Source organism: Hyaena hyaena, unplaced genomic scaffold, assembly GCF_003009895.1.
Source record: "Hyaena hyaena isolate Hyena2069 unplaced genomic scaffold, ASM300989v1 scaffold_839, whole genome shotgun sequence".
Taxonomy (NCBI): domain Eukaryota; kingdom Metazoa; phylum Chordata; class Mammalia; order Carnivora; family Hyaenidae; genus Hyaena; species Hyaena hyaena.
Window position 1 is genome coordinate 12,360 of NW_024081463.1, and position 26,264 is coordinate 38,623.

At 37.8% G+C, this 26,264-nt stretch overlaps 1 protein-coding gene across 1 annotated transcript in view; it reads left to right on the plus strand.

The window, feature by feature from the left end:
* The first annotated feature begins 1,018 nt into the window (after positions 1–1,018).
* The window catches only part of KCNH8 (potassium voltage-gated channel subfamily H member 8), a 365,145-nt gene continuing 339,899 nt past the window's right edge, over positions 1,019–26,264 (plus strand). Inside the window, exon 1 of the mRNA XM_039219708.1 lies at positions 1,019–1,094. Coding sequence (XP_039075639.1) covers positions 1,019–1,094 — 76 coding nt within the window. The remainder of the gene's footprint in view (positions 1,095–26,264) is intronic.

A 26,264-nucleotide genomic window follows, 5' to 3' on the forward strand; every position in this document is an offset into this window, starting at 1 on the left:
CTAGGAATGTTTTATTTACATTTCACCAGGGAGTTTGAAACCATCATTGTCCATTAAAAAAAAAAGGTTTTATTATTTTCTTTCAGTTAAGAATGGATTGGGGGGACCAAAGGCAATTTGGGGAAAAGGGCCGAAAACACCCCTTTTTGAGCCCAGGAAGGAGAGCTGGAAAAACCCGGGAGCTTTGGAGTAGTTTTCAGGCGGAAAGACCCGGGTGACTGGGGAGGGGGCCGCGCAACTAACTCCAAGCTGCCCGGCTCCAGTTGCGGGCCCTCGCTGCGTCAGGTGTGCCGGAAGGGGGCCACCTCCCCCTGGGGCTCCGGGCTGCCTCAGCTCCCCGGGACACCACTGGGGGGACTGCCCCCCCCCCAAGCTCCAGCCCGTGGCTGGGTACCTGCCCCAACCTGTCTCCTCCCCTTCTTCGGTACCACACCCACGGGACTCCGGTCTCCCCGGGAGAGGGACGGAGCGGGAACAAAGGGGTCTTTGTTCACTGGCTCCTGGGGGGTGGGAGTCGTGCTCGCGCGCGTTCCCCCACGCCCCTCGGAAAGCGGGAGGCTCAGCGACACCCGGCCTCGCCCTGCGGCGAGCGCCGTCCTCCGCGACCCCGGCGCCTGAGGTCAGGGCGCGGCGCCCCGGGCCAAGGCGGGCTCTTCCCGAGCGGGCGGGGTGGGGGGCGAGGCGGCGCTCGGCGGGCACTGCCGCCCGCGGGGGACAGTGGGGGGGTTCCGGCAGCTGGCGGAGGTGGAGGGGGCGGGAGAGGGAGCCTGCGCCGGGCTGAGCCTGGAGGTGCGGGGCGGGCTCGCCGAGCGCTCGCCGAGAGGCTCCTGCCGGAGCAGCGGCGGCCGGAACGCGCACCCTCTCTCCTTCCATCCTCCACCTCGCGATCGGCCCCAGCGCCGCGCCAAGCCCCCCTCGGCTGCCGTCAGCACGCTCCCCTTCTCCCTTCTTGGCACTTTCCTCTTGAACCATCCTTCTGGACAAACTTTGATGGAGAATTTCACACCACGCTGGAAAAATGCCGGTTATGAAAGGATTACTGGCGCCCCAGAACACCTTCCTCGACACCATCGCCACCCGTTTTGACGGAACACGTAAGTCTTGGACTTCGACGAGTTGTATGGTATTTTCTGAGAATGATTTTCCGCGTATAAATTACTTTCCCTCCCACCTTCTTTTTTGCGCCAGCGGAGTGAAATGCCTTCCGTTTTTGCAGAGGTGTCTTTTGTGCGGAGAAATTTCCTTCCACCCATGGTTAGGTGTAGTATTAACACTTTGGATTGGTGTCGTTGGCCCCCTTGACTTCCTGGGTTTGCGAGGGCTAGAAAAGAGGCTGAAGACCGATGCCCATGTTCACGGTGGGACCTGTATTTTGGTACCTCTTTATGGAATTGCTTTTTATGAATTTTATGGGGTGAATGTGGGAATGCCCATATTAGTGAATTGCCCCCTTATCTTTTTAGACTTTCAAGGCTGTCTAGATTATAGGGTGAGTTTGTAATGTTATGCTTCCGCGGGGCATCATTCCTTCAGGTCTTTCAGATAGGCATGATTTCCCATTAGAGTTTAAGAAATTCAAACTAGAATCAGGATTGCCAAGTGTAAGCTTTCTGTAGAATTCTAAGCGTTGTGAGTTTGTCAGAATCTTGATTTCTGCTTTTATGCTGGAATAGTGTACCTCCCATTCCCGAAATTATCCTGACCCTCTAGGAGAGACTATTGGGAAGGGAAAAGCTGGACATTATCAAGGCAGATCTGATAACACGAGAAAGTTTCAACATATTTTTTTAAGGGAGAGTATTATTGGACGTTTAGCTTTCTGAAGCTATAGTTGAAAATAAGGATGTGGTGTGTGAATGTTTGGAGGTTGTTCGGAATCACCTACAAGTTGTTCTTTCAGGACCACGGTCAGGTCCCCGTTCCTTCCCAGGCTTCTCCTGCTCCCTTCAAGAGCCGGCTGGACCTCCCAACAGGCTTGGGAGTTTTTACTCTAACAAATGCTCTCACTTGGTTTCACTAGGAGTATCCCCACCTTCCTCCTGGCTTATGTTGTTTCTGTGCGTTGTCTTTCCTTTTTCTGCCTCTTAAACCAAACTCCCAGAAACTCATTTATTCTAAAGGCTTTTCTGTGGTTCAAGAACTATTGTTTTCTACTATGATGGTATATTTTTCGGAGATGACATGAGAGAACACATCTAATTCTATTTCCACGCCAGTAGATGAAATATTTACATGCACCTGTACTGTGAAATATACACATTTATATTATGGTAGGAAGAAAGTCCTGGACTTTGTGCTTTAGGAATAGTTGGAAAGTTTACATAGGAAGGAAATGAAACATTTACTTGATTTTGTTCAATTTTAATTTTTGATATCCACCCTATTCATGGTAGAAGATGTGGATATTCTTCCAGTGTTTTTACCTTTAGCTTTAACTATTCTCTCCCCTTTTATATTCTACACATGTCAGGCAGTATTTATTGGCGAAGTGCAGTGCAATTATATACGTGCGTTCTTTAGATAATAAGAGAAAATATTGTAATAAAACTTTTAGTCCCTGCCACTGCCATTAACTCCACCACCCAAAATCACCACTGCTGTCCTTAACCATGTGTGATTGTGGGTACTACTAATTAATTATTACTTTAGGAACTGATTAGTTTCATGTGGATGTTTCTTCTTGAAGTTGCAGATTTAAACTCCAAAGGCTCTCAGCAAGGATCCCAAAAGCATCTTTTGAAAAAGAAGTAATTGATAAATGGTAGTTGTTTATCTCATTGTCATTTAAAGTTGAATGGAATGCAATGTGCAGTGAAGCATCCCAGCATACCCCCCTGGGAATTACTGCAGCAATATATTTAGGTATCATTTACTAATGAGAAGGGATTTTGATCCTCAGAATGAGATACCTTTGCCTCTTTCTCTCACTGTAACACTTGTTAAGCAGAGGGTATGGGGATGGGTGTCCTAGTGAACAACCCTTGTTTTTAAAGCTAAATATTAACGTTAATAAAATGGAAGATTAGAAATTTTAAGTTCTTATTTGAGAAGACCATCATTACATACCAGCATTTAGAATAAAAAAACAGAAAATGCAAAAATTGTTGGAGAACATGCACATGGTCTGTGCACCACAGGGTATGGGGGATTCCCGGAGGGAACCACTCTGCATGCAATCAGTCTGAGAATCAGTGAAACAAATTTTAAAATGATGAGTAACATAAAGGTTTACTTTGGGAAGACTTTTTTTTTCAACATCTAATGAATACCCCTTGTCCCAACAAACCCCACTCCAGGAAAGACGATTATATTTTTTCATTTACTTCTCGTTTGAATTACAGGATGACTTAAATAATCTGAAACTTTAAAAAAAATGCTTTAAATAAATTTTTAGCCTCAAATTTTGCTGTATCTGTAATCATCTCCTTGGCTAAATATTTTATCTTCTTCTGTTATGTTTCTGTGTTGACAAAATTTTAAGTATAAGTACTATCCCTGAAACTCTTCTATGATTACGCTTCTTTCTCTTGATTTTTTTATAGTGTTTATTTTCTTGTGCAAGATAAAACTATTTGCAAGATGAAACTATTTGCAAATTAGCAAAATTGCCACCTGCCCAAATAAAACCCCTACAGAAAGTGAATAACATTATTATACTCAAAATGTAATCTATTTTTTTACTTGGTACATTGTCTTCCTTATTTGTTAGGTATACTTTATAGTCATGTTGGTTTCTTATTTTATTTTATATTGGGTAATCCTGATGAAAAATTAGGAGAACAAACAATAATCCTGGCAGACCAGGATTTAGCCCTACTGAATTAATATTGTGATGGAAAATAATAAAACTTAAAACAGCATTCAAAATTTCCCACAGGAAAAAAAAAATAAGTTTACAACAATACAAGCTTATAACATAATCTTACTAATTTATCAGTTGAAATATTATCACAGGGCAACATAAAAGAAGTTAATAATACGTTTTATCACCTGGGGACACTTTCTTGTTTTATATAATAGATCATTTCTTCCTTTTAATATTTATGAAGTGAATTCTTTCTCAGGATTCAAAGACAGTTGTGAACTGTTAATTTGAAATTATTTTTTCTAATATGCTATTTTTAAAAACTATTGGAAGATATAAATTTTTTAATATAAAACTACTCTATAATACATTTATTTCTGAAATATGTTCTTCTGGCTTCTGTTTAGTTGAAGTGCAATGAGAGTTAGAGAAACTAAGAACCTTGCAAATTTTAATATCTATACCCTATTAGAACAAAAAAGTAATGCCAATGAATTTTTTTCACTCATTACATGTAACCACTCTAAGACAGACAGACAGATGGACAGACAGGCACACACAGAAAATGAATGTTAAAACATTATGATCTGTATTTAGTTCACTTTTCCCACATTTATTATGTTTAATGTATTTAAAAAAAATTTTTTTTAATGCTTATTTCTGAGAGAGAGAGACAGAGTGAGCAGGGGAGGGTCAGAGAGAGAGGGAGATACAGAATCTGGAGCCGGCTCCAGGCTGTGAGCTAGCTGTCAGCACAGAGCCTGATGCGGGGCTTGAACCCACGAACCGTGAGATCATGACCTGAGCCGAAGTCGGATGCTTAACCGACTGAGCCACCCAGGCGCCCCTGTTTAATGTATTTTAAAAGATCTTTTCTGGGTAGACTTTTGTGTTAAGCACATGAATATTAATCAATGGAAAGTGTAGTAGAAAACACATAAGTACATATTTAAAAAAATAGTTTCTTGACTAATATTTGGTAGCATTTGAGAAAAACACCCTCTTTCTTTCTTTTTTTCTTTCTTTCTTTCTTTCTTTCTTTCTTTCTTTCTTTCTTTCTTTCTTTCTTTCTCTCTCTCTCTCTCTCTCTCCCCTTCCTTCCTTCCTTCCTTCCTTCCTTCCTTCCTTCCTTCTTTCCTTATCTTTTTTTCTTCTTTTTTTCCATTTTTCTTTTCATGCTTTCATCAAATATATAGATCTCTTCACATTAGAAGCATAGAGAGAAGGGTAATGGACCCAATGTTCTAAGAAGGGGGAAGATTAAGGTGGGACAATGGTGGGGATCTTCCTAAGACTTTGCAGGCTTGTAGTTTGGAAAATATCAGCAAAGGCACTTAGCCAGTAAAAAAGAATGAGCTCCATTATGTATGGGTCTGTCTATAAAAGGCTATTACATGAAAACATTCAAGGAAATAGCTAACATTCTAGAGATATCTCTTTCCAAATAGAAGTTTATAAAGACTCTTAAAAAATTTTTTATATGCTACTAGTAATCTCTTTTATTATTCTTTATGTTTAGGTAGCTAGTTCCTAGTAACTTTTCTTTGGGTAGTAAATTACCACAAACTTAGTGGCTTAGTATGTCACATTTTCTGAACGCCAGACATCTAGAATTAGCTAGGTCCTCTGCTCAGGGCCTCACAAGGCTGCAAACATGTCGTCAGCTGGGGCTATGGTCTTCGCTGAGGCTCAAAGCCCTCTTCCAAGGTCACATGGTTGTTAGCAGAATTTAATTCCTTACAATTTTATGATTGAGGTCTCCGTTTTCTTTCTGTCAGCCACGGACTTTCCTCAGTAACTAGAAGCTGCCCTCAATTTATTGCCACATGTCCTCTCTCATAGGCCCTCTCACAACTAAGCAGTTTACTTTTTCAAGAGCAGCAGAAGGGTCTCTCCTTTAAGAGTTCATCTAAGTCAGGCTGGCCCAGGAGAATCTCCCTTTTGATTAAATCATAGTCAACTGATTACGGATCATAATCACATCTCTAAAATCATCTGTCCTGTCCACACTCAAGAGAAAGGGATCAGACAAAGTGTATACACAAGGAGTTGAGAATCTTGGGCGCCATCTTGGAACTCTGGCTACTACAGTTGCTTTCTGTACAAAACCCAGTGTTCTCACATTTGTTCTTCTAAAATGTAGATTTACTAAGCACACTCTGTAATTCTGTATGCATGAAACCCTACTGAGTTACATCTGCAACCTTAGTGAATATAAGGCCTAACTTACTGGAGGGAGGGTTGCTTCACATTTTGGCAATGGCACATGAGTAAACCTAGCCTAGTTCAGCTAGTCATATTTAGTCAGCTGTCCCAGCAGACTCTCAGACTCTTCATTTCGTCATCTAGAAGTAATGTGGAAGGTGTCAGATTATTTTCAGAATATTAATCCCAGTCTCTTAACAGGGTGCTCCCTTTTTATAGAAAAGGAATGGGGTCTGTTAGTCTGTGTCTATGGATATCTTAGTCTTCACTGGATGGAAAAACCAATCCAAGAATATACTACATGCAAAGAATGAGAGCCAAGGCAGGTTGTCATACTCTAGACTGGGTTGCTTCCACCTTACTAACTTCTTAACCAGGCCTGTTTCTGGGCAAACCCTGTGAACTACTTTGAAATGGGATGATTTCCATCTCTTTTTCATGCTTCTAACCGTGTTTTAGATTTAAGATGCTCCCCACTATGCACTATTGCACTGAGGTTGGCTATGTTCAACTGAATAATGTTCTTTATTTAAACTTTATTCTAAGTTTACTAAAAATTAGAAAGGGAGATGGAGGGCGAGAGAGAGGAGTGAAGAGAGAATAGGGAGGAGGGAATTACTTATTCTCATTCCTTGACTTTGTAGATGAATTCTTTACTCTATAAAGGGGTTATCACAGGGGTTCTCCTAACTTCCATGCAGTGATCAAAGTGTTTGATTTATAAGAATTGGATTTATGTCTTGGGGCACCTGGGTGGCTCAGTCGGTTAAGCATCTAACTCTTGATTTTGACTCCGGTCATGATCTCACCGTTGGTGGGGTTGAACCCTCTATGGGGCTCTGCACTGACAGTACCAAGTCTGCTTGTGATTCTCTCTCTCTCTCTCTCTCTCTCTCTCTTTCTGTCTCTCATTTCCCCTCCTCCCCCACTTGTGCTCTTGCTCTTTCTCAAAATAACATTAAAAACAAAGAATTGGATTTATGTCTTTATCAGACATATATTTCTTTTTTTTAAGTTTTTAAATTTTTTTAAAAATTTATTTCTGAGAGAGAGAGAGAGAAGGAGAGAGAGAGAGAGAGAGAGAGAAAGTAGGGGAGGGTCAGAGAGAGAGGGAGACACAGAATCTTAAGCAGGCTTCAGGCTCTGAGCTAGCTGTCAGCTGAAGTCAGATGCTTAATCAACTGAGCCACACAGGCGCCCCTAGATTTTTATAATGATTTTAGTGCATCATGAATTTGGGCAAGGATTCTTGAAATGTGGTACTTGGATCATTAGCACCAGCACACCATCACTTTGAACTGGTTAGAAATACAAATTCATAGGGCTCACCCCAGAACATATATTTCTTTAAATGAATGAAATAGGAAAACAATAAGAAAAGCCTTATTATATGGTCCTTAAACATATTAGATAATTTTGTTTTGACATCATTATATAGAGGGAAATTGATAGCTAATATGTTAAAAATGGAAGTTAAGGCTGACAGTGTATTTTTTCTAGGCTCTGGCTTTTGGTATCACCTATAGACCAAAGGCCATGGCATGAACCCTCTCTGGCATGAAAAAAAAAAAAAAAAACATTGAAAGTCCTGAGTTACCAGTGTCTGGGATGTCCTAGACCCAACGCACTTTTAGAATGGTACAGTCTCTCTGATGAGATCTTTACTTTATTCATCAATACTAAATCAATCATTTCTTCAACTATATTTAATCAGCAATGACTATATACAAAACCACTACACTAGGATCTTTGGAATAAATCAGGCTTGTCTTTCTCTCAAAGAGGATGATACAGGTATGCAAAAATTACTGTAGTATAGGTTGGAAAGAGACAAGAGTATAGGCAAAGGGCTGTGCACATCGGGATGAGAGAGGAATAATTTCTGTGGGTGAATGATCTGAGGGTTTTATATAATGATTACGACTTCTGGGTGGGAATGATTAGCACATATATGATAAGGGCAAGGACAGTATTCTGTTAGCTCTGCCAATTTGTGTAGCATTGTCTTTGAGACTAAAATGGGGGGTTCTTTAAGTATTTTAAAGGATATGAAGGGTGAAATGTAGAGGCAGGAGGAGAATGGAAAGTCAATTAGGCCACACATGGAATGTCTTTAAAGTCAGAGTGCTTTGCCATAGTAAGCCATCGGAGGTGATAGATTAATATTTTCGTAAGAGTATGACACCATATGTTTCTGGTGTAAAAATTCTCAACCTTCCCGTATTCTACAGGCTGACGTCCATCTTGAAACCTAAGAGGTTTCTTTTACTGTTGCTTCTAAAAAATGCCTTTACACTTCGACAAGGGTCCCAGAGAATGCAGTAGAATTGATGGTTCTTCATTTTTCCTTTTTTCTTTCTTTCTTTCTTTTTTTTTTTTAACATATGTCTGCTTTGCTCAGGGAGCTAACTTTGACCTGTTAGGAAAGAGAGGGATTGATTTCTGGCCACATAGCTGAGTACTCTTCTCCTCCAGGACTGTGGCATACTATAGAATTATGCCTGTGGAGAAGAAAAAGAACTGAGGGTGCGCTAGCATTCAGTCCTAGTGAAGTCGGAGAGATGCCAACAGAAGAAGGTGCCGAATTGCAATAGCTGCAGATAGTAGGGTCCACCCTGGCAATGTATGTTTGCTGATATAGTCTAAATACTAAGTTTTAAGTGCGGTTTGGTTTAGCAGAGCCTACAAGCAAAAAAAAAGATGAGACTTCAACTTTACCTATGGCATAGTTCATATTTAGCAACTGGAGCAATTGAAGAGCTTTCGCAGTAATTTAAACAGTCAAATATAGTTCTTGGCTTATAAATTCCCTGAAAGATATATTTTGGTTTTCCTTCTTAGCTGTTAATGCAACTATCTGTCTCCCTTAAACTCTTCAAAATTCACATGTCCCCAGATGAACTAATAATCTTTCATAGTCTCTGAAACCTATTTGTCTTCTTCTGTCTTCTGCTTATGTTATTGACGTCACCACCCACCCATTTCTCTGAGCTAGAAATCTTAGTAGCCCTGGACTGCCCACACGTCTAATTGGTTATCAAGGCTTTGAGATTTTCCTTTAGAAATGCCCTAATCTGGTTCTTCACCTCCTCCTCATTGCTTCTTCTTTAGTTTGGATCTTCTGTTTCTTATCTACATGGTTGTAATCTCACTCTAACTGGATTTCTGTGGCCATAGGCCCTTATCTTGCTCACTCTCCCCCTTCGGTCTACATTGCCTCTAGAGTGGTTTCCGGGAAAAGCCATGTGATTTAATCATTTAACCCTCCTACTAAAGCCATCCCTCAGTTCCCTGCTACCTCCGGGAGAATGTCCAAAGTCTTTAGTGTCATATGATCCCGATGATTCTGCAGAATCTTTTCCAACCACTGCCTCCCAGGCCATAGACATACTCACCCTGAATCACCTGCTCATTCATGTCTCTGGGCCTCTGCATGTCACTTGAAGAACAAGAGCCTTTATTTTCTTCAAGACCCATCCTGAGGGTTGCCTTGTATCTAAAGTCTTTCTGTGAGGCTCCAAGTTGAGTTAGGTGGCATTTGCTCTCGGCTTCCATATTATCTTCCCCACTCTTCACATGTCCTCTGCTTTCCTATTCTATATGCTTTCCTATTTCAGCCCGCAGTTCCTTCAAGCCCTGACTGTCTTTATTCTTTTGTATCCTTCTTGCTCAGACTTATGCTTGGAGCAAAGTCATTGCTCAGTAAGTGATTCTTTGCGTACAAGAACTTCAAACTCGTTGAAGTTTCGGGTTGTGTATTAATTGTCTCTCTTTTCCTTCGGTGCTAACTGGCTTTCCTTTCATCCTGTATTCTGTTGTTTAACTGGTTTTGAAACATAATTCTAGACCTCATTTTCACATGGTGGTGTCTTTCATTAAACTTTAATGATAATAGTGACTACACTTTGGGCATGTCCACACGCACGCTGTATACCATGCTGGTGCTTTATTTGTTTCACCACAACACAGCCCAGCAAGGGGGAAGGCAGCCCCTCTTTTTGTTACAGATGATGAAATTCAGGCTCAGCATTTTCTACGTTATCCCGCTAGCCTGTGGTTTTTCTACTATAGCCTGTGATTTTTCTACTATATCACACTACCTCTAAAATGTGTTTTTTATAGCAAGTATAAACAAACCAGGGCAATCTGTGGTATCATTTCTAGTTTCTAACTCCTGCAAAAAGGCATTTCTGCTTTTCAGTTTTTAGTCCCTTCTAGTATTTTTCTGTGTTTTTCTTTTGATATACTGTATTATGCTTTAAGTACTTGTCGCTTAAAGAATGTTTTTAAGTTGGTATTTAAGACTCATAGCTGGAACTACTGAATGCATTCATTGTGCAAAGCAGTCTTGCTCATCAAAGAAAATCTACTGTCCATTTTTTTAAAAAAAACAAAGAGATCCATTTTCCTTGAGATTTTGGTGCTTAGAATTTGCTGATTTTAGAACTTGTGATTCTTTTATTGTCAGGCTAATCTCTCTATAGAAGATATTCTAAATCTCATAGCTATTATAGTGACAGCATTCTGTGTTTTTACCTTGTCTTACAGAAGAAATTCTTCTACCTATTTTGAGGCTGCTTTTATTGGGAGAAATATATTTTCCACTGTCAGGTATTGTTGATATCTTTTAAGGGCGATCATTTACCTTTACCTTTTCTCCATAATCAACTTACAGGAAGAAATAAAGGTACCTGGCTTTCCAACTCTCAGAAATAATCTAAAGCTCTTTTTTCTTTTCCTTTTCCCCTCATGTTTTCTTTTGTTCTATTAAGTCTTTTGGACAGGTTTTCTTATTGTACTTGGACTTGTCATTCCAAATCACCTAGTTTCTCATTCTAGTTATTGAACTAGAGCGAGCTGAGACCAGGGCAGTTATCACCCTTTTCATCTTTTGTTTGATTTTCTGGAAAAAAGGATCCACACAAAAAGTTTACATGTTATCAAGATATCAAACACCCGGTTTGACAAGAAATAGACTTGTCCTTAAGTGTGGTGTTCCGGTTATTTCTTTAATGGAGAGAATAACGTAGAAGATAAAAGTAAGCATACTTTTGACCTTCACATCTAAATAAATGTTTCTACCATGAGTCTATAAATGATGGAAAAGAATGAATGTCTGGGGACTGCAGCTTTTGTATTGTATTAAGTTGGTACGTCTTTGTTAGGTTCCATTTCAGTCATCTGAAAATGAGCCTGCTACTCTCTCCCCAACAATGTACGGGTTCAAGTTTTAGGATGTAGAATGAATAATCACTGAGGGCTCTGGTCCATCTGTGGTCTATAGTGTGTAGTGTGTTTTAAAAAATGTTTTTAAATGTTTATTTTTGAGAGAGAGACAGAGTGTGAGCAGGGGAAGGGCACAGAGAGAGGGCGACCCAAAATCTGAAGCAGGCTCCAGGCTCTGAGCGGTCAGCACGGAGCCTGACATGGGACTCGAACTCACAGACTATGATATGACTTGAAATTTTTTTTTTTATGTTTTATTTATTTCTGAGGGAGAGAGAGACAGAGACAGAGAGAGAGAGAGAGAGACAGACAGCATGAGCAAGGGAGGGTCAGAGAGAGAGGGAGATACAGAATCTGAAACAGGCTGCAGGCTCTGAGCTGGCTGTCAACACAGAACCCGACGCGGGGCTCGAACCCACAAACTGTGAGATCATGACCTGAGCCGAAGTTGGACGCTTAACCGACTGAGCCACTCAGGCTCCCCTAGACTATGAGATGACTTGAGCCAAAGGCTGTCACTTAACTGACTGAGCTGCCCAGGTGCCTCGTGCATAGTACATTTTTGATACAAATAAACCAAAAGTTATAAAATTATTTGAAAGATAGTGATAATAGTTTAATGTTTGTATAACATGTCAGTATATTCATTTTTTTATTCCAGCACTTGAATTACTTTTGAATTTAAGCTAAAAACTGGGTCCCTATTATAATTTTAAATGTACATTTGTTTTCTGTGAGTGAAGTTGAACATTGTTTAATATATTTAAGGTCTATTTGAGTTTCCTTTTCTGGGCGTTATTTACCTATATTTATTCCCTTTTTTAATTAGGTTGTTGGGGTTCTTCTTTTGACATCTATGAGCTTTTTACATAGTTACAAAATTAATACTATATTCATGATGTGAATTGTATATATTTTCATTTATAATTTTGGTTGGTCTTTTGATTTTTATACAGATGAATTAATCAGTTTTTCTTCTTTGATTTCTGTGTTTTGTGTCATTCCAAGAGAGTTATTTTCTATACTAAACTCATTTTTAAAATATACCCTGAAAAGCACCTGGGTGTCTCAGTCAGTTATGTGTTTGACTCTTGACTTCGGCTTAGGACATGAGCTCATGATTCCTGAGTTCAAGCCCCCCCACTGTTAGTGCAGAGCCTGCTTGGGATTCTCTCGCTCTCTGCTCCTACCCTACTCATGCTCGCTTTCTCTCTCAAAATAAATAAATAAGCTTAAAAAAGAGGAAATATATCCTATGTGCTCTACCGTAGTTTCATTTTGTATATTCAAATTTATTTTCCTCCATTAATAAGTTCTGTAGTTTGATCTCTTGAATGTGATGTAGGGATCAAAACTTACTCTTTCTACATGACTATCCATTTTCCTAACAACATTACTCAATAATTCATCTTTTCTATGCTTCTTTTCTATTCATCTTTTTGTTCCATTGTTTTGTTTTTCTAATTCAGTCATGTTTGCGTGAAGCCCATTGATTCGTACATGTTATTATTTTTTTTAACCAGCCAGCTTACTGAGTTTCTACTATTTTTTGTAATAATTTTTCAGTTGGTTTCTTGGAGTTTTCAGCTAAGACATAATATTGTCTTCAAACAGTAAAACTTTTTCTTGTTTGCTTCTAATTTTTATAATTCGTATTTTTTGTCTCATTAATTTTTTCTATTTAACTGCTTTGGCTAGTATTATACGCATTATAAATACAATTTAAAATGGTGTGGTGACAGTAAAGAAAATCCTTCCTGTGCCTAACTTTCATGGAAATTATTTTAGTGTTTTTCTAGTAAGTATTTTTCTGGCTTTTAGTTTGAGAGATAGGTATTTTATTATATATTTCCACTTTAATAATAGATTTTGTTATGTATTCCTGTTTTATTAAACAATTTTTATAAATTGCCTTTTCAGCATCTATCCAAGCAATTCTGTTTCTTAACAAATCAATTAATGTAATAAATTCAATTAAACTATCCTTGCATTCTTTCAGTAGAAGTTACTTGACCATGTTGCTGGATTTTGCTTGTTAGTGTTTTATTTAGAATTTTTCACTGGAAATGTACACATACACACAAATGTACACACATACACGTATGTATGAATTATGTAAGTATGTATGTATGAATTCAGTATGTATTACTGAATTTTGGTGGGGGGCCCACAGATCTGTTCTTGTGCTTATTAAAGTAATTCCTTATAGTTTAGCATTTGTGCCAAATTTTTCATATTTTAATAAAGTATCAGTATTTTTTAAAAAAATTTTTAATGTTTATTTACGTTTGAGAGAGACAGAGCACAAGTGAGGAGGGGCACAGAGAGAGGGAGATACAGAATCCGAAGCAGGCTCCAGGCTCTGAGCTGTCAGCACAGAGTTCCATGTGGGGCTTGAACTCACGAAATGTGAGATCATGACCGGAACCAACGTCAGATGCGTAACCGACTGAGCCACCCAGGCGCCCCAAGAAAGTATCATTATTAACGATTGCATTAAAATAAATCAAAATGGGCTGGTAGATCTCCAGTTAGTTCTTACAGGTTTAGACTATAGGCTTGTCTAATAAAGTCTAGGATATCTGTGTAGTGAATATATGTGTTACTTTAATGTGTATTTAAATCTGAATGATGCCAACAGTATCCTTTATCTCACCCTTTCCAGATACAAAGTTCTTAATAATACTCTATGTACATACAGATCTATCTATCTCTCCTTTCCTAGGACAACATGTGCATTATAAACCAACCAGTAGCACCCAGGCCTGTGAAATGCATGAAGTTGCCAGGCCACAAGTTAGTGGAGTCTGTAAGAAACATGGGAAATTATAGTTTAGGTATACATGAAATTGAAGTTGAATGTATCTATTTTTGGTAGTTTAAAAAAATTTTGCAGTGATTACATTTGCCATGGTGCCCACATTGGGGCAGTATCGTTTTAACCACAGTAAATAAGAAGCCCTAAGTCAGCTGTATAAGCATCACCGTGTTATTTAAAAATTAGTAGCTGATTTAAGGAGATTACGTTTGCAAATGATTCATTCTGCAGAAAGTATCTTGGATATATACTGCTCTGTGAAGCATGATTTTTCACTTAGATTGAAGGACTGCTTTTCTACGTGAATTTCACTCATTTTTCATTATCTTTTCTTTTTTTGGTAGGGTTTATAATGATATAATTTGCATAGAGTAAAATCACTCCCTTTAAATGAATTTTGCAAATTTTGCATTTGTATTATTTAGAACAGTAATTTTACTCCCAAAGTTCAAATACCCTCCCTCTACTGATATTTCTGAGCAACAATTAATCGAGTTTCTATCCCTAGGGTTTTGGCTTTTTTAGAATGTAATACTAATGACATTATACGATATGTTGCATTTTTTTGGTCTGGCTTTTTTCATTTGGCATAATGCTTTTGCAGTTAATTTACTTTTTTCATGTATCAGTAGTTCTATTTTCTTGTTGAAAATTTCATTCAGTTTTGATTTTGTTTTCTTATACATATAGAAAAAAATGAAACAACAGTGTTTAATGTATTGTTTCAATCGTAGAAGAACTTAGCAAGTATAAATACCATCAGGGTTTATTATAAATTCCATCAGGGTTTTTGATGGGAAATCAGTTAATTTTAATAATGCTTGAGTTTTTGCATCTAGTTCATGGATATAAGTAAAGCTTTTCAAAGTTTATTCTATAGAAGGTAAATCATACATGATTATAAATGTCACTGTAAATTCAATTAAATGGATCATTAAAGATATAGTTACTTACTTTGTGGTGACAAGGCAAATGTAAATTTTGGTAAAGCAGTGTCACAGTAGGAACAGTGTTTACTGAATTTAAAAAATGTATGAAGCAAGAATGTGCTTGGACTTGGTCATGGTATACCTATAATTCACTTTTGTTTCAAAAACCAGTGATATTTTATCAATCACTAAGAAGCTGTAGTGGTCAAAATTGCCAAATATTTTTATATGTGAAGAATTAGTTATAGTAGTTACACTCCATGATATATAATGTAAAATGCAGAAAAACATGACATAGTGCTGCATGGTTTCTCTTTGCCTGCCTCCATCAGTCAGAATTTTAAAATATCTGAGTCTTTGAATTAATGATTCAAATAAATAATAATAATCTAAACAATAATATCTAAGTGTCCTCAAAAGCTATTAGTCTTTTCTAAATGTCTTATATGTTTTTTTTTTCATTTTGTTTGAAACATTTGAAAATATTTAATTAAAATATTTAATAAACAGGGTATCGAAAACCTCATTTTCGTGGGCAGCAACTATTGTAAACAAAATTTCGAAACAAGAAGACATTGAAATGTATCTCTAGATAAGTAAAGGAAAAAAAATTAAACAATCAGAGCCCAAACTATGTACTAGATTAACATTTGAAACTTTTAAATTTTCCTTTGGAATATTTCATCTTGGAAGACTTTTGATGGAGCTTTTACTTTTAATTGGATATATTTAGGTTCAGACTGAAACTGAATGGAATTGAAAAGAACTATGATTTTTCAGCACCAGTAGTTGGCAAAATACTAAAAAGAATCTTAAAGATACCTTTTATTTTTTATTTTTTTAAACAGCAGTCTCCATGCCCAGTGTGGAGCTTGAACTCAACCCTGAGATGAAGAGTCGCGTGCTTTGACGATCGAGCTAGCTGGGCGGCCCATAAGGACACATAACAAATTTTTGTATTGTAGAATTGTTTCTGAAGGTAGTTACACTGAAAATTAGAACCTATGAAGTTTTTAGACTGAAATATTTACACTTTTCAGTATAAAAGAATTGAGATATTCATAATAAGGAAAAAATTTGGGAGAAATAGAATTGAGAATATTATCTATCTAGCAAAACTTGGATGTACCCAGAAGGCATTTCAGCAATTATATTTTTTTCAGTTAAAATTGTTTAGGGCCTATAGTGAAGAGTTATTTGAAGATGTCATAGTTTCAAATTTATTAACCATAAAATGCACCATTGAGGAAGATTACAGGCAATTTTATGAAAAAAATTAAAGTTACAATACTATATAGATGGAAAAAGACATTTTCTTTTAAAAATCCCAGCAGCTTGGTAAAAGCGACAGATGTGGCTAAGTGCATGATTTAAGTTTGTGAAAGTATAATGAAAAGATCATTGTGCTTAGATTATTATTTTATTTTCTGGTAGTATAAAAATACAAGTATTATTTTACAGAAATAATTTCCAAAAATAGTTTTGGAAAAAAAATAAATTTCATGTATTCATTAATATAAATAAACCAAATATAAAAAACAAGCACTTTTGGGCTGGCTGGGTGGCTCAGTTGGTTAAGCATCTGACTTTGGCCCAGGTCATGATCTCCCAGTTCATGGGTTCTAGCCCCGCGTCGGGCTCTGTGCTGACAGCTCAGAGCCTGGGGCCTGTTTCAGATTCTGTGTGTCTCTCTCTCTCTCTGCCCCTCCCCCACTTGCACCCTGTCTCTCAACAATAAATTTTAAAACAATTTAGTAAATTGTTTTAAATTTTTAATAAATATTTAAATTTAATTTAAATAATTTAATAAACATTTTTATTATTTTATTATGATTATTATTTTTAACGTTTTATTTATTTCTGAGAGAGAGAGACAGCGTGAGCAGGGGAGGGTCAGAGAGAGAGGGAGACACAGAATCTGAAACAGGCCCCAGGATCTGAGCTGTCAGCACAGAGCCCAACGCGGGGCTCGAACCCCTGAACCGTGAGATCATGACCTGAGCAGAAGTCAGACGCTTAACCGACTAAGCCACCCAGATGCCCCTTAATAAATATATTTAAACAATTTAATAAATTGTTTTAAATTGTTAATAAGTGTTTAAATTTAATTTAACAAAAATTTAAAATAACAGTAAATTAAAAATGTTTTTTTAAAAAGCAAGTAGTTTTAAAATGATATGATTTTAGTACCTCATAAATATTATATTTAATTATAATATTAATAATATTATACTAATATTATTCGTACATATTTTCACTCTCAAAGGAGTCCCAGCATCATCCTATGTTATACTCATCTCATATTGGGATTTTCGTAGCTCTTTGAAACAGTGCTTTTTGGCCTACCCCAAACTGCCAAGTGTAAATTTCCTTAGACTTCTTATGTAATTTACTTCGTAAAATATTTTTTCCTTTTTTTGTAAGTAGTCTCTACTCTAAATGTGGGGCTTGAATTCATGACCCCAAGATCTAGAGTCACATTCTCTACCAACTGATTCAGCCAGCTCCCTCCGCCTCGCACCCTCCCTCCTCCCCCCCTCACCCCAGACTGGTAGTTTACTTTTTATATTATCTTTTAAGGTAGATAGATGGAGTTCAGGAAAAAACAAATTCCCCCAATTTTTATTGTTAGTATAAATATTAAAATAAATACTGAATGATTTATATAACCAGTTTGGATATCTCTTTAATTTGACAGAAACCTTGAAGTGGAAGTGACTTGAGTTTTTATTGACCTGAAATTGTTCTAGATATTTATATTGTCCTCACTTTAGTGACAAGGAGACAGAGGATCTTAGAGAGAACCTAGAGAGACTAGTATAGAGGAGGGCTGGGCTCTTATACTTGTGCTTTCATCACAAAACCCATGTTCTTCCTTCAGCTTTACTCTGATTTTACTTTGTAAGAGGGGAAAGAGAAGAAGTGAATTGATATTTAATGAGCAACCATACACTCAATGCTATGTTTGGTGTTTTCACCTACATCATTTTATTTAATCTCTGCAACACAGCAAGTTAGATGTTTTTATTCCTTCTTTATGAGTAGGGAAATTGAAGCCTAGAAAAGTTGAATAAATTGTTAAAAGTCACATACTTTTTAAAGAGTGAAGCAGGAATTTATAGATAATCGCTTTGACTGTAGTAGTCTATGTTTAACAAAAAAGCCAAAAATTGGAGCTAAATTGTAAAGCATTACATTTAGACGATTAAGATCTTAACAGTCACTGTTGACTTCATGTTGAGACACAAACTTCTCGTGCTTTTTAAGAACACACCATTATTGGGGCGCCTGGGTGGCTTAGTCGGTTAAGCGTCCGACTTTCGCTTAGGTCATGATCTCGCGGTTCATGGGTTCGGGCCCCGCGTCGGGCTCTGTGCTGACTGCCAGCTCAGAGCCTGGAGCCTGTTTCAGAGTCTGTGACTCCTTCTCTCTCTGACCCTCCCCTGCTCACTCTCTCTCTCTCTATCTCTCTCTCTCCTAGAAATAAAGAAAAATATTAAAAAAAAAAAAAAAAGAACACACCATTATTATCCAGGACTATTATCCTGGCTTATCCATGTTGATTGGACTTTCCAGGAATTTACCTTCCTTGTTCGAATAAGTACCAGAAATGGTTCTTGTTTCTTGAGGGGTCATGATCCACTGGTGTTGGCAATCACCTGAGAGCTATGCCACAAGCCCAGGCATTTGATGATACGAGAACTGATTCAGAATTTTCTATAGAACAGTGTCACACTAATCTGAACTTTAAAATGCTTCTGGCCAACCAGTGGTTGGTTAGGAGTGGGAGTGGTAGGGAGTTGGTTAGGAGAGGTGGAATTGCTAAGGGGTATGAGGAAACTTTTGGGGGTTGATGGGGACTTATCTACTGAAGGGACTCTTAGGGCTAGCTTTTAACCTGTTCTTCACCTCCCTTGGGGACTCCGCAGTACCTGTCCTTCCTTGTTGCCCTCGCTATCCCTCCGCCAACTGGAGCAACTCTGACATCACCTATTTTATACATTGAGCTTTGCATCAGCTTCCTATTGAAGAATAAGTTTTGTGGTTAAAAACAAATTTTGAAAACATCAGAGTTGGCACTGAAACATTATATAATTGTAGCTATCACTGTATGATGAGCTCCCACTGCCACCTCACTGCCGATTTAAAACCATCATTATGGGTCCAGTTGTTTCCTTCTACGTGGATGAAATTGAGGTCAAGTTCTGTGACACTTTTGGTTAATATTAGGTAATGAAAAGATCTTTCAGTTACTATAGTTTTAGTTAATAAAGATTCAGTGTCACAATTTTCATCTTCTTTGAAAGGACAGCCCTTTCCTCTCCCAACATAGGTCCAGGTTGGCCTGGGAACTTACAGTAGGAAAGCTCCCCACTTAGGAGATTCTCCTTCCGCATTCATTAGGCTGCTTTGGGCTCTTCCAGGATTGAACCTGGAGGAAATGGGCGAGACATGGGGTAAAAAAGTTCTTAGTTGGGGCGCCTGGGTGGCTCAGTTGGTTAAGCGTCTGACTTCGGCTCAGGTCATGATCTCGCGGTTCGTGGGTTCAAGCCCCGCGTCGGGCTCTGACTGCCAGCTTGGAGCCTGGAGCCTGTTTCGGATTCTGTGTCTCCCTCTCTCTGACCCTCCCCTGCCCACGCTGTCTCTCTCAGCAATAAATAAGACATTAAAAAATTTAAAAAAAAAGAAAGAAAAGTTCTCAGTTGGCAAATATTATTAAAAGCTGCCATTGGAACAAACTTGGTGTTCATTTGCTATGTACTGCTCTAGCCAAATTGGTAGAAACCATGTTGATTGATCACTGCCTTGTTTTGGTTGTTTGCTGGATGTGCCATCTGATTGTTAAATCTTTGGAATATGACATGTGTTTTGGGGTTTGTAGTGAAGCTGGTATTCTTATTGGGCACTTTCTTGAGTTCTTAAGACCTCTTCTCACTCACACACACACACACACACACACACACACACACACACACAGCACATCCACATCCCAAACGGTTTGTCACCTGCTATTTCTTTGACTTGGGTGATCACATTTGTTTCTAGCTTATGAGTCTTTCCTCACCCACAAGACACCCATCTTCTTCTAACGGGATCACTTCAGCCCTATAAGGGTCCCTCTTGTACAGGATCTTTGATTACCCCATGCTGGCTCTCTTGTGGGCCTGAATTGAATCCATGGAATCCATAGGAAAGACCTTCATGTTCTTTGCAGATCACCTTCAGTATGGTAATCTCCTTTCAGTGTTCCAGCAGCACAGCTGGCCAGTCGCTATCTTTCACCTTTTAAATTGTTTTCCCCAGATTTCTAGAGGACACTCTGACTATGCTACTGAAGGGCCATTTCCTGGGCTTGAGGTGAAAGCCAAGCCCCTCTGTCTCTTGAAACCCCTTCCTAATCTCCCTACTCCACTGTTTTAGTAACCTCAGAGTGGATGAGAGGTTAAGAGTGTGCAAAATTGTTTTTTGTTAACCTCATTTAAAAATTTTGTGTGTAGTTTTTTTTACCTCCTTTTAGAATGTGGAGACGTTAATACCTAATGTTTTAGGACCTCAACAGAAACAGAAAATGATAGAGGTACATTTTCTTATCCTGTTATATAACAAAGGTACTTAGCATATAATTTTTATTCAATAAATGGATAACTTCAGAGAAAGTGAATCTTATGGATCCTATCAGGAATCAGTAAATATTCTCCTTAGGACTGAAAGATTGTTTATACATATCTTTTGTTTTCTTGTCAAATAATTTCAGCATCAATTTTATGTTATATATTATGTTGATGGAAAGCGTTCATACATACTTTATTACAAAGCCACACGTATTATCTCATTTATTTATTTTTTACAAATACTAGACTAAAGTTTGAGAAGGAATTAGATGTATTTCTGCTTTACATCCATGGAGGAGATTCACATCCATGTGTTCCAGTCTTATGTCTTATATTCTTTCCTTGTATCACTTTATGTTAATATTTTATTCTTTCAATTTTTGTGCTACATATTGAAAGAAATGGCATCATTCTCATTTTACAGATATGGATATTGAAGAAAAGGCATCTTCTCATAAGTAAAGTTCATGTGCTATATGTACTCTTACCTTCGAATTTCTTTGTTTCCCTTCTTTATCAACTCCCCTACCTCTGTCTCCCGCATACACACTCACACATGCACATGCACACACACACTATTTATAATTTAGTATTACTTCATTTAAATGTTAATCACTCCCAAAGTATTGTATCTTGTATAATGTAATAGTGTCTTGGGCTTAAAGAATTGACATTTTCCAATATCGAGGGTTAGATGGGGAAGAGAGTTGGGGAATATTATGAAAGATTATGTTTCCTCCTTGCACAGGCTTAAGCATGCTCCAAGTTGAACGTTCAGCCTTCCTTTGTCTTTTTTGTACAAATTCTGTGACATACATTTTAAGTAAAACATAGTATCCTTAGCTACATAGTCTCTCTCTTATTCTTACTTGATCTAATTTCATTTATTTATTTATTTTAATAAATTAAATGTATTTTTGTGAGCCACATGAATAATTTCTTTTCTGGAACAGCTCATCATATAAATAAACATAAGTTTTAAGAACACTTGTTTTCTGACTTTCTGAGAAACTTCCTCACTGGCTGAGAGTTTTCCAGGTTGAATTAGGCCCCTTGGAGGATACAGCTCATATTTTTTGCTCCTATTCATTCGTTTCTATATATCTTATTTTTCAGTGACTACAGGGGTAATAACAGGGAAAAAATGAATGATTCCTATTTGCAATATATTTTTCAGGTTGTCAGTTTTTAAGAGTTGATGCAAATGGTAGGGATACATGGCTTTTCTTCAATTCTTCTTCAGTATTCAAGTAGGTACTCAGTAGATTGAATCTATACAAATGAGTCTGTCAGAAGTAAGGTGCCATGAATGACAGATTTGCTTCTCTGATTACTAAATTCACTTCAGTGATTCTACGTATACTTCTAAATAAGTGTCTGAGGCATTTTTTGAAGTCAACAAGGAAACGTGCTAATTGCTTCCATTGCTGCCTTTAGAGAAAATGAGATATATCCCATTAATCCAGAGTGAGATACGGCTCTGAGTTGTCTATGTAAAGTGAGAAGCTGAGATTGTTTGGAAATCGAGAACAACCCACAGGTAATTTTGGTGTGTTGTGTTGGTGTTGGTTAGCTGATTGAGTTTTCTCTGCTCACTCAGTTGTGAAGGAGCTTCATTCTGCGTGTGTATGAGAACTTGACTGTGTTCGCACTCAAAAGTATGGCAGTAGAGGGGCGCCTGGGTGGCTTAGTCAGTTGAGCATCTGACTTTTGCTTGGGTCATGATCTCATGGTTCGTGGGTTCGAGCCCCGCGTCGGGCTCTGTGATGACAGCCAGCTCAGAGCCTGGAGCCTGTTTCAGTCTGTGACTCCCTCTCTCTCTGACCTTCCCCTGCTCACGCTGTCTCTCTCTCTCTCCTAGGGAAAAAAAAAAAAAGTATGGCAGTAGAGTAACCTCATTCAGCAGTTCTCTTTTGTAATCATGTAAGAGGAAGTCGGGAAGGTTTCTGATCTTTGTAGTTCTGTCTGTCAATGGGTTTTCTAGGTAAACATATATTTTTCTTTTTTTTCTGATTATTTTTTACTTCACTATAATGGGAATACTTCCTTCAACTATCTTCCTGGGTTGGGTAAGTTGCAAAAGAACAATATTATTGTAAATCATGTTGCCTCTTAGTACCTAGATATCTTAATTTTATTTGGCACTATAAATTAGAGAACAATGTAGCCTTATTCACACTCATTATGGTATTACTTTGTGGTGTATCTCCTTGGAGATATCTTTTTTTTTTTTTTTATGACTGTCTCTCTTTGCCCTTGCGTAGTGCCAAAAACACAATAGATATACAAAAAAATAATTACTAAAAGTTTCAATCTGATAAGTGTGAAACAAGACTTAAAGAAGGTGGTTTTCTATTCAGCTACCTAGGTTTTGCAAAATCCCTTGATCACTATATTCAGGAATCATTATCAGTGTCACCAGCATTGTGTCATTACACTTGCCATTTATTGATCTGTTATTAAGTAAAAAGTCTCTCTGCTCAGCATTTTTTATACATAAGCTCATTAATTTACAAAATGACCTTATGTGGTATTAGCCACATTTCCATTTTACAAATAAAGAAATTGAAATTTGGAGAAGTTAAGCAATTTGCCCAAGTGTCACACTGCAAATGTAGCAGCATCAAGATGCAAACTCAGGTCCGAGCTTCTGTGTAGTTTGGTAGAAGGCACCTCTCTCCCCTCAAATTTCTGATTGTAGAATACATTTTTTATTTGCTATTTTCTTCATTCTTTGAATTCCATCCCTTGCTATTTGCTTAGTTGCTACCTCCTTGGACATATTGTCATATACTGAAAAGAGAAAGAAGGCTATCTGAGTTAGGTTGACTGAAGAATTAAAGATAACAGATCTATATTTATAGGTTAACAAATGTAGGAGGTTCATTTCCTTCTAGGTAGTTCTCAGCCCTGGCTGCAGAACAGAATTGCTTCGTGAGCAACTGAAAACTGTAGATCGCCAGGCTCTGTCCAAGAGCTGCTGAATCAGTATGTCTGATTCAGGAGGGACCCAGGCGTCTGATTAAAAAGAAACAGATGCCGTGGTGTGTTTCTTATGTTCAGCAGGGGTGGAAAATCATGACTTGGATCTGTGAGATGGGGCCTTGAAACTGTTTCCCTCTGAGCAATGGCCCATCAATGCGAGTGGTGTTGCCTGGAGTGATAGGTGCTGGACAGCTCTTTTTTCCCAGTTCTTTTATTCTATAGATATTTATTAAGTATCTACTATGTGCGCAAAAACGTGTGGAAACTTAAACTTCTCCAAGTGTAAAGAGCAGGAAATAGTTAAATGACTTGAATTATTTTGGTATCCTTTTTAATTAAAAATTATGAAGTAGATGTACTATGTCTATACCTCACTTAGCTTCTCATTATTAAGTTCTTTGCTCAGTTTGTGAATATTGTAGAGATAAAGGATTTAGAGAAGAGAAAGTGGAAGAAAACGCAAACTGTATGTGGACATACTGTTCATATCATGAAAGAAAAGTACACTCGTTCATATAAACTCTGTATGTAAGAGTTGTGGGGAAATGATAGAACATTTAGACCAATATTTAAATGAATTCACCTAAGAACAAAGAATTATATATATAGTGATGATTCTCTTCATTACTGCATATTCATATATATCTTATATGCTCATCTCTATACTCATGTATATATTCATACTCAAGAAAATAATTCTCTTTGCCTCCCCAGGATTTGCATGAGCAAATTCTGGGCATCCGTGCTTGTCAGATTTGGCACCCAAAAGTTCCCACAGGTGACTTTATTACTCTTTGGTTGATTCCAGTCTATTTCTGTCTCATTGCCACAGTGACACCTCAGTGACCCCTGCCCCTCAACACCCGTGCTTCCTTCCACCCTACCATCTCATTCTCTTTCTTCTCTCTTCTGTAGCTGAAAGAAAGAAAGGAAGGAAGAAAGATTTGGGACAGGTACCCCATGACAGGTGATGTCCCATCCTTACTCTCTGTGGCTTCCTCTAGGCTCTGTACTGAGATAAAATGGGTTTCTTCCCTTAGCCCAGCAGTGTTTTGACATCTTTCTATCTGAACCATAGTTCTAGGCTTTAGAAAACAAATAGAAAGTATTTTGAAGGACTTTATTTTCTATATATTTTCAAATACATTTGAACAGAGTAATGTTTAAAAACACAAATATGGTGGTTTTCTCATAAAAACTTATATAAAAAAGAATTAAGTTTATACAGTTCTCTTGGCAAGTTCATAAATCTGAGTATTTCCTCTGCCTTTAGGGAAATGGAGAAAAATCCTGGGTGAGCAAGCCAGTAGTCAAGGATTACTTTAAAAGCTTTAAATTGGACCTCCTTCAAATTTTTAAGGAATGGTGATTCTTTTTTATGTTCTCAATCTTAAGAACAAAATTAATGCTGAATCTTCATATTTTAGTAAGTTGAATTTCCCACTGTATCTTTTTCTTTCCTTCCTGATTTTTATTTAAATTCTGGTTAGTTAGCATACAGTGCAATATTGGTTTCAGGACTAGAATTCAGCGATTCATCAATTACATGCAACACCTAGTGCTCATCACAACAATTGCCCTCCTTAATGCCCATCACCCCTCTGGCCCATGCACCACTCACCTCCCTCTATCAACCCTCAGTTCTCTATTTTTAAGACTCTCTCATGGTTTGTTTCCCTCTCTCTTTTTCTTCCCTTCCCATATGTTCATCTGTTTTGTTTCTTAAATTCCACATATGAGTGAAATTATGTGGTATTTGCCTTTTTTTGACTTATTTTGCTTAGCATAGTACATTCTAGCTTCATCCATGTCATTGCAAATGGTAAGATTTCATTCTTTTAGATGGCTGAGTAATAGTCCATGTTTGTGTGTGTGTGTATACAAGTATGTGTGTGTGTGTGTGTATGTTTGTGTCTGTGTATGTATGTACATACCACATTTTCTTTACCCACTCACCACTCAGTGGACATTTGGACTCTTTCCATAGCTTGGCTTTTGTTGATAGTGCTGCTATAAACATTGAGGTGCGTGTATCCCCTTTGAATCTGTATGTTTGTATCTTTTGGGTAAATACCTAGCAGTGCAATTGCTGGGTCATAGGGTAGTTCTATTTTTAACTTTTTGGGGAACCTCCATACTATTTTCCGGAGTGGCTGCACCAGTTTGCATTCCCAACAACACTGCAAAAGGGTTCCCCTTTCTCTGCATCCTTGCCAACACTGTTGTTTCTTGTGGTGTTAATTTTAGCCATTCTGACAAGCGCGAGGTAGTATCTCATCATGGAATTGATTTGTATTTCCTTGATGATGAGTGATGTTGAGCATCTTTTCACGTATCTTGTTAGCCATCTGGATATCCTCTTTGGAAAAGTGTCTATTCATGTCTTCTACCCATTTCTTAACTGGGTTATTTTGTTTTTTGGGTGTTGAGTGTGATACACTTTTTATAAATTTTGGATACTAACCCTTTATCTGATATGTCATTTGCAACTATCTTCTCCCATTCTTTAGGCTGCATTGATGTTTTGTTGGTTGTTTCCTTTGCTGCGCAGAAGCTTTTTATTTTGATGAAACCCCAATAGTTCATTTTTCCCCTTGTGTCTTAAAGCATGCTCTTTATTCAACTTACCTGGCACTCCATGCTTTAGAATGTGATTAATAAAAATATATTCACTATCTCAAGGG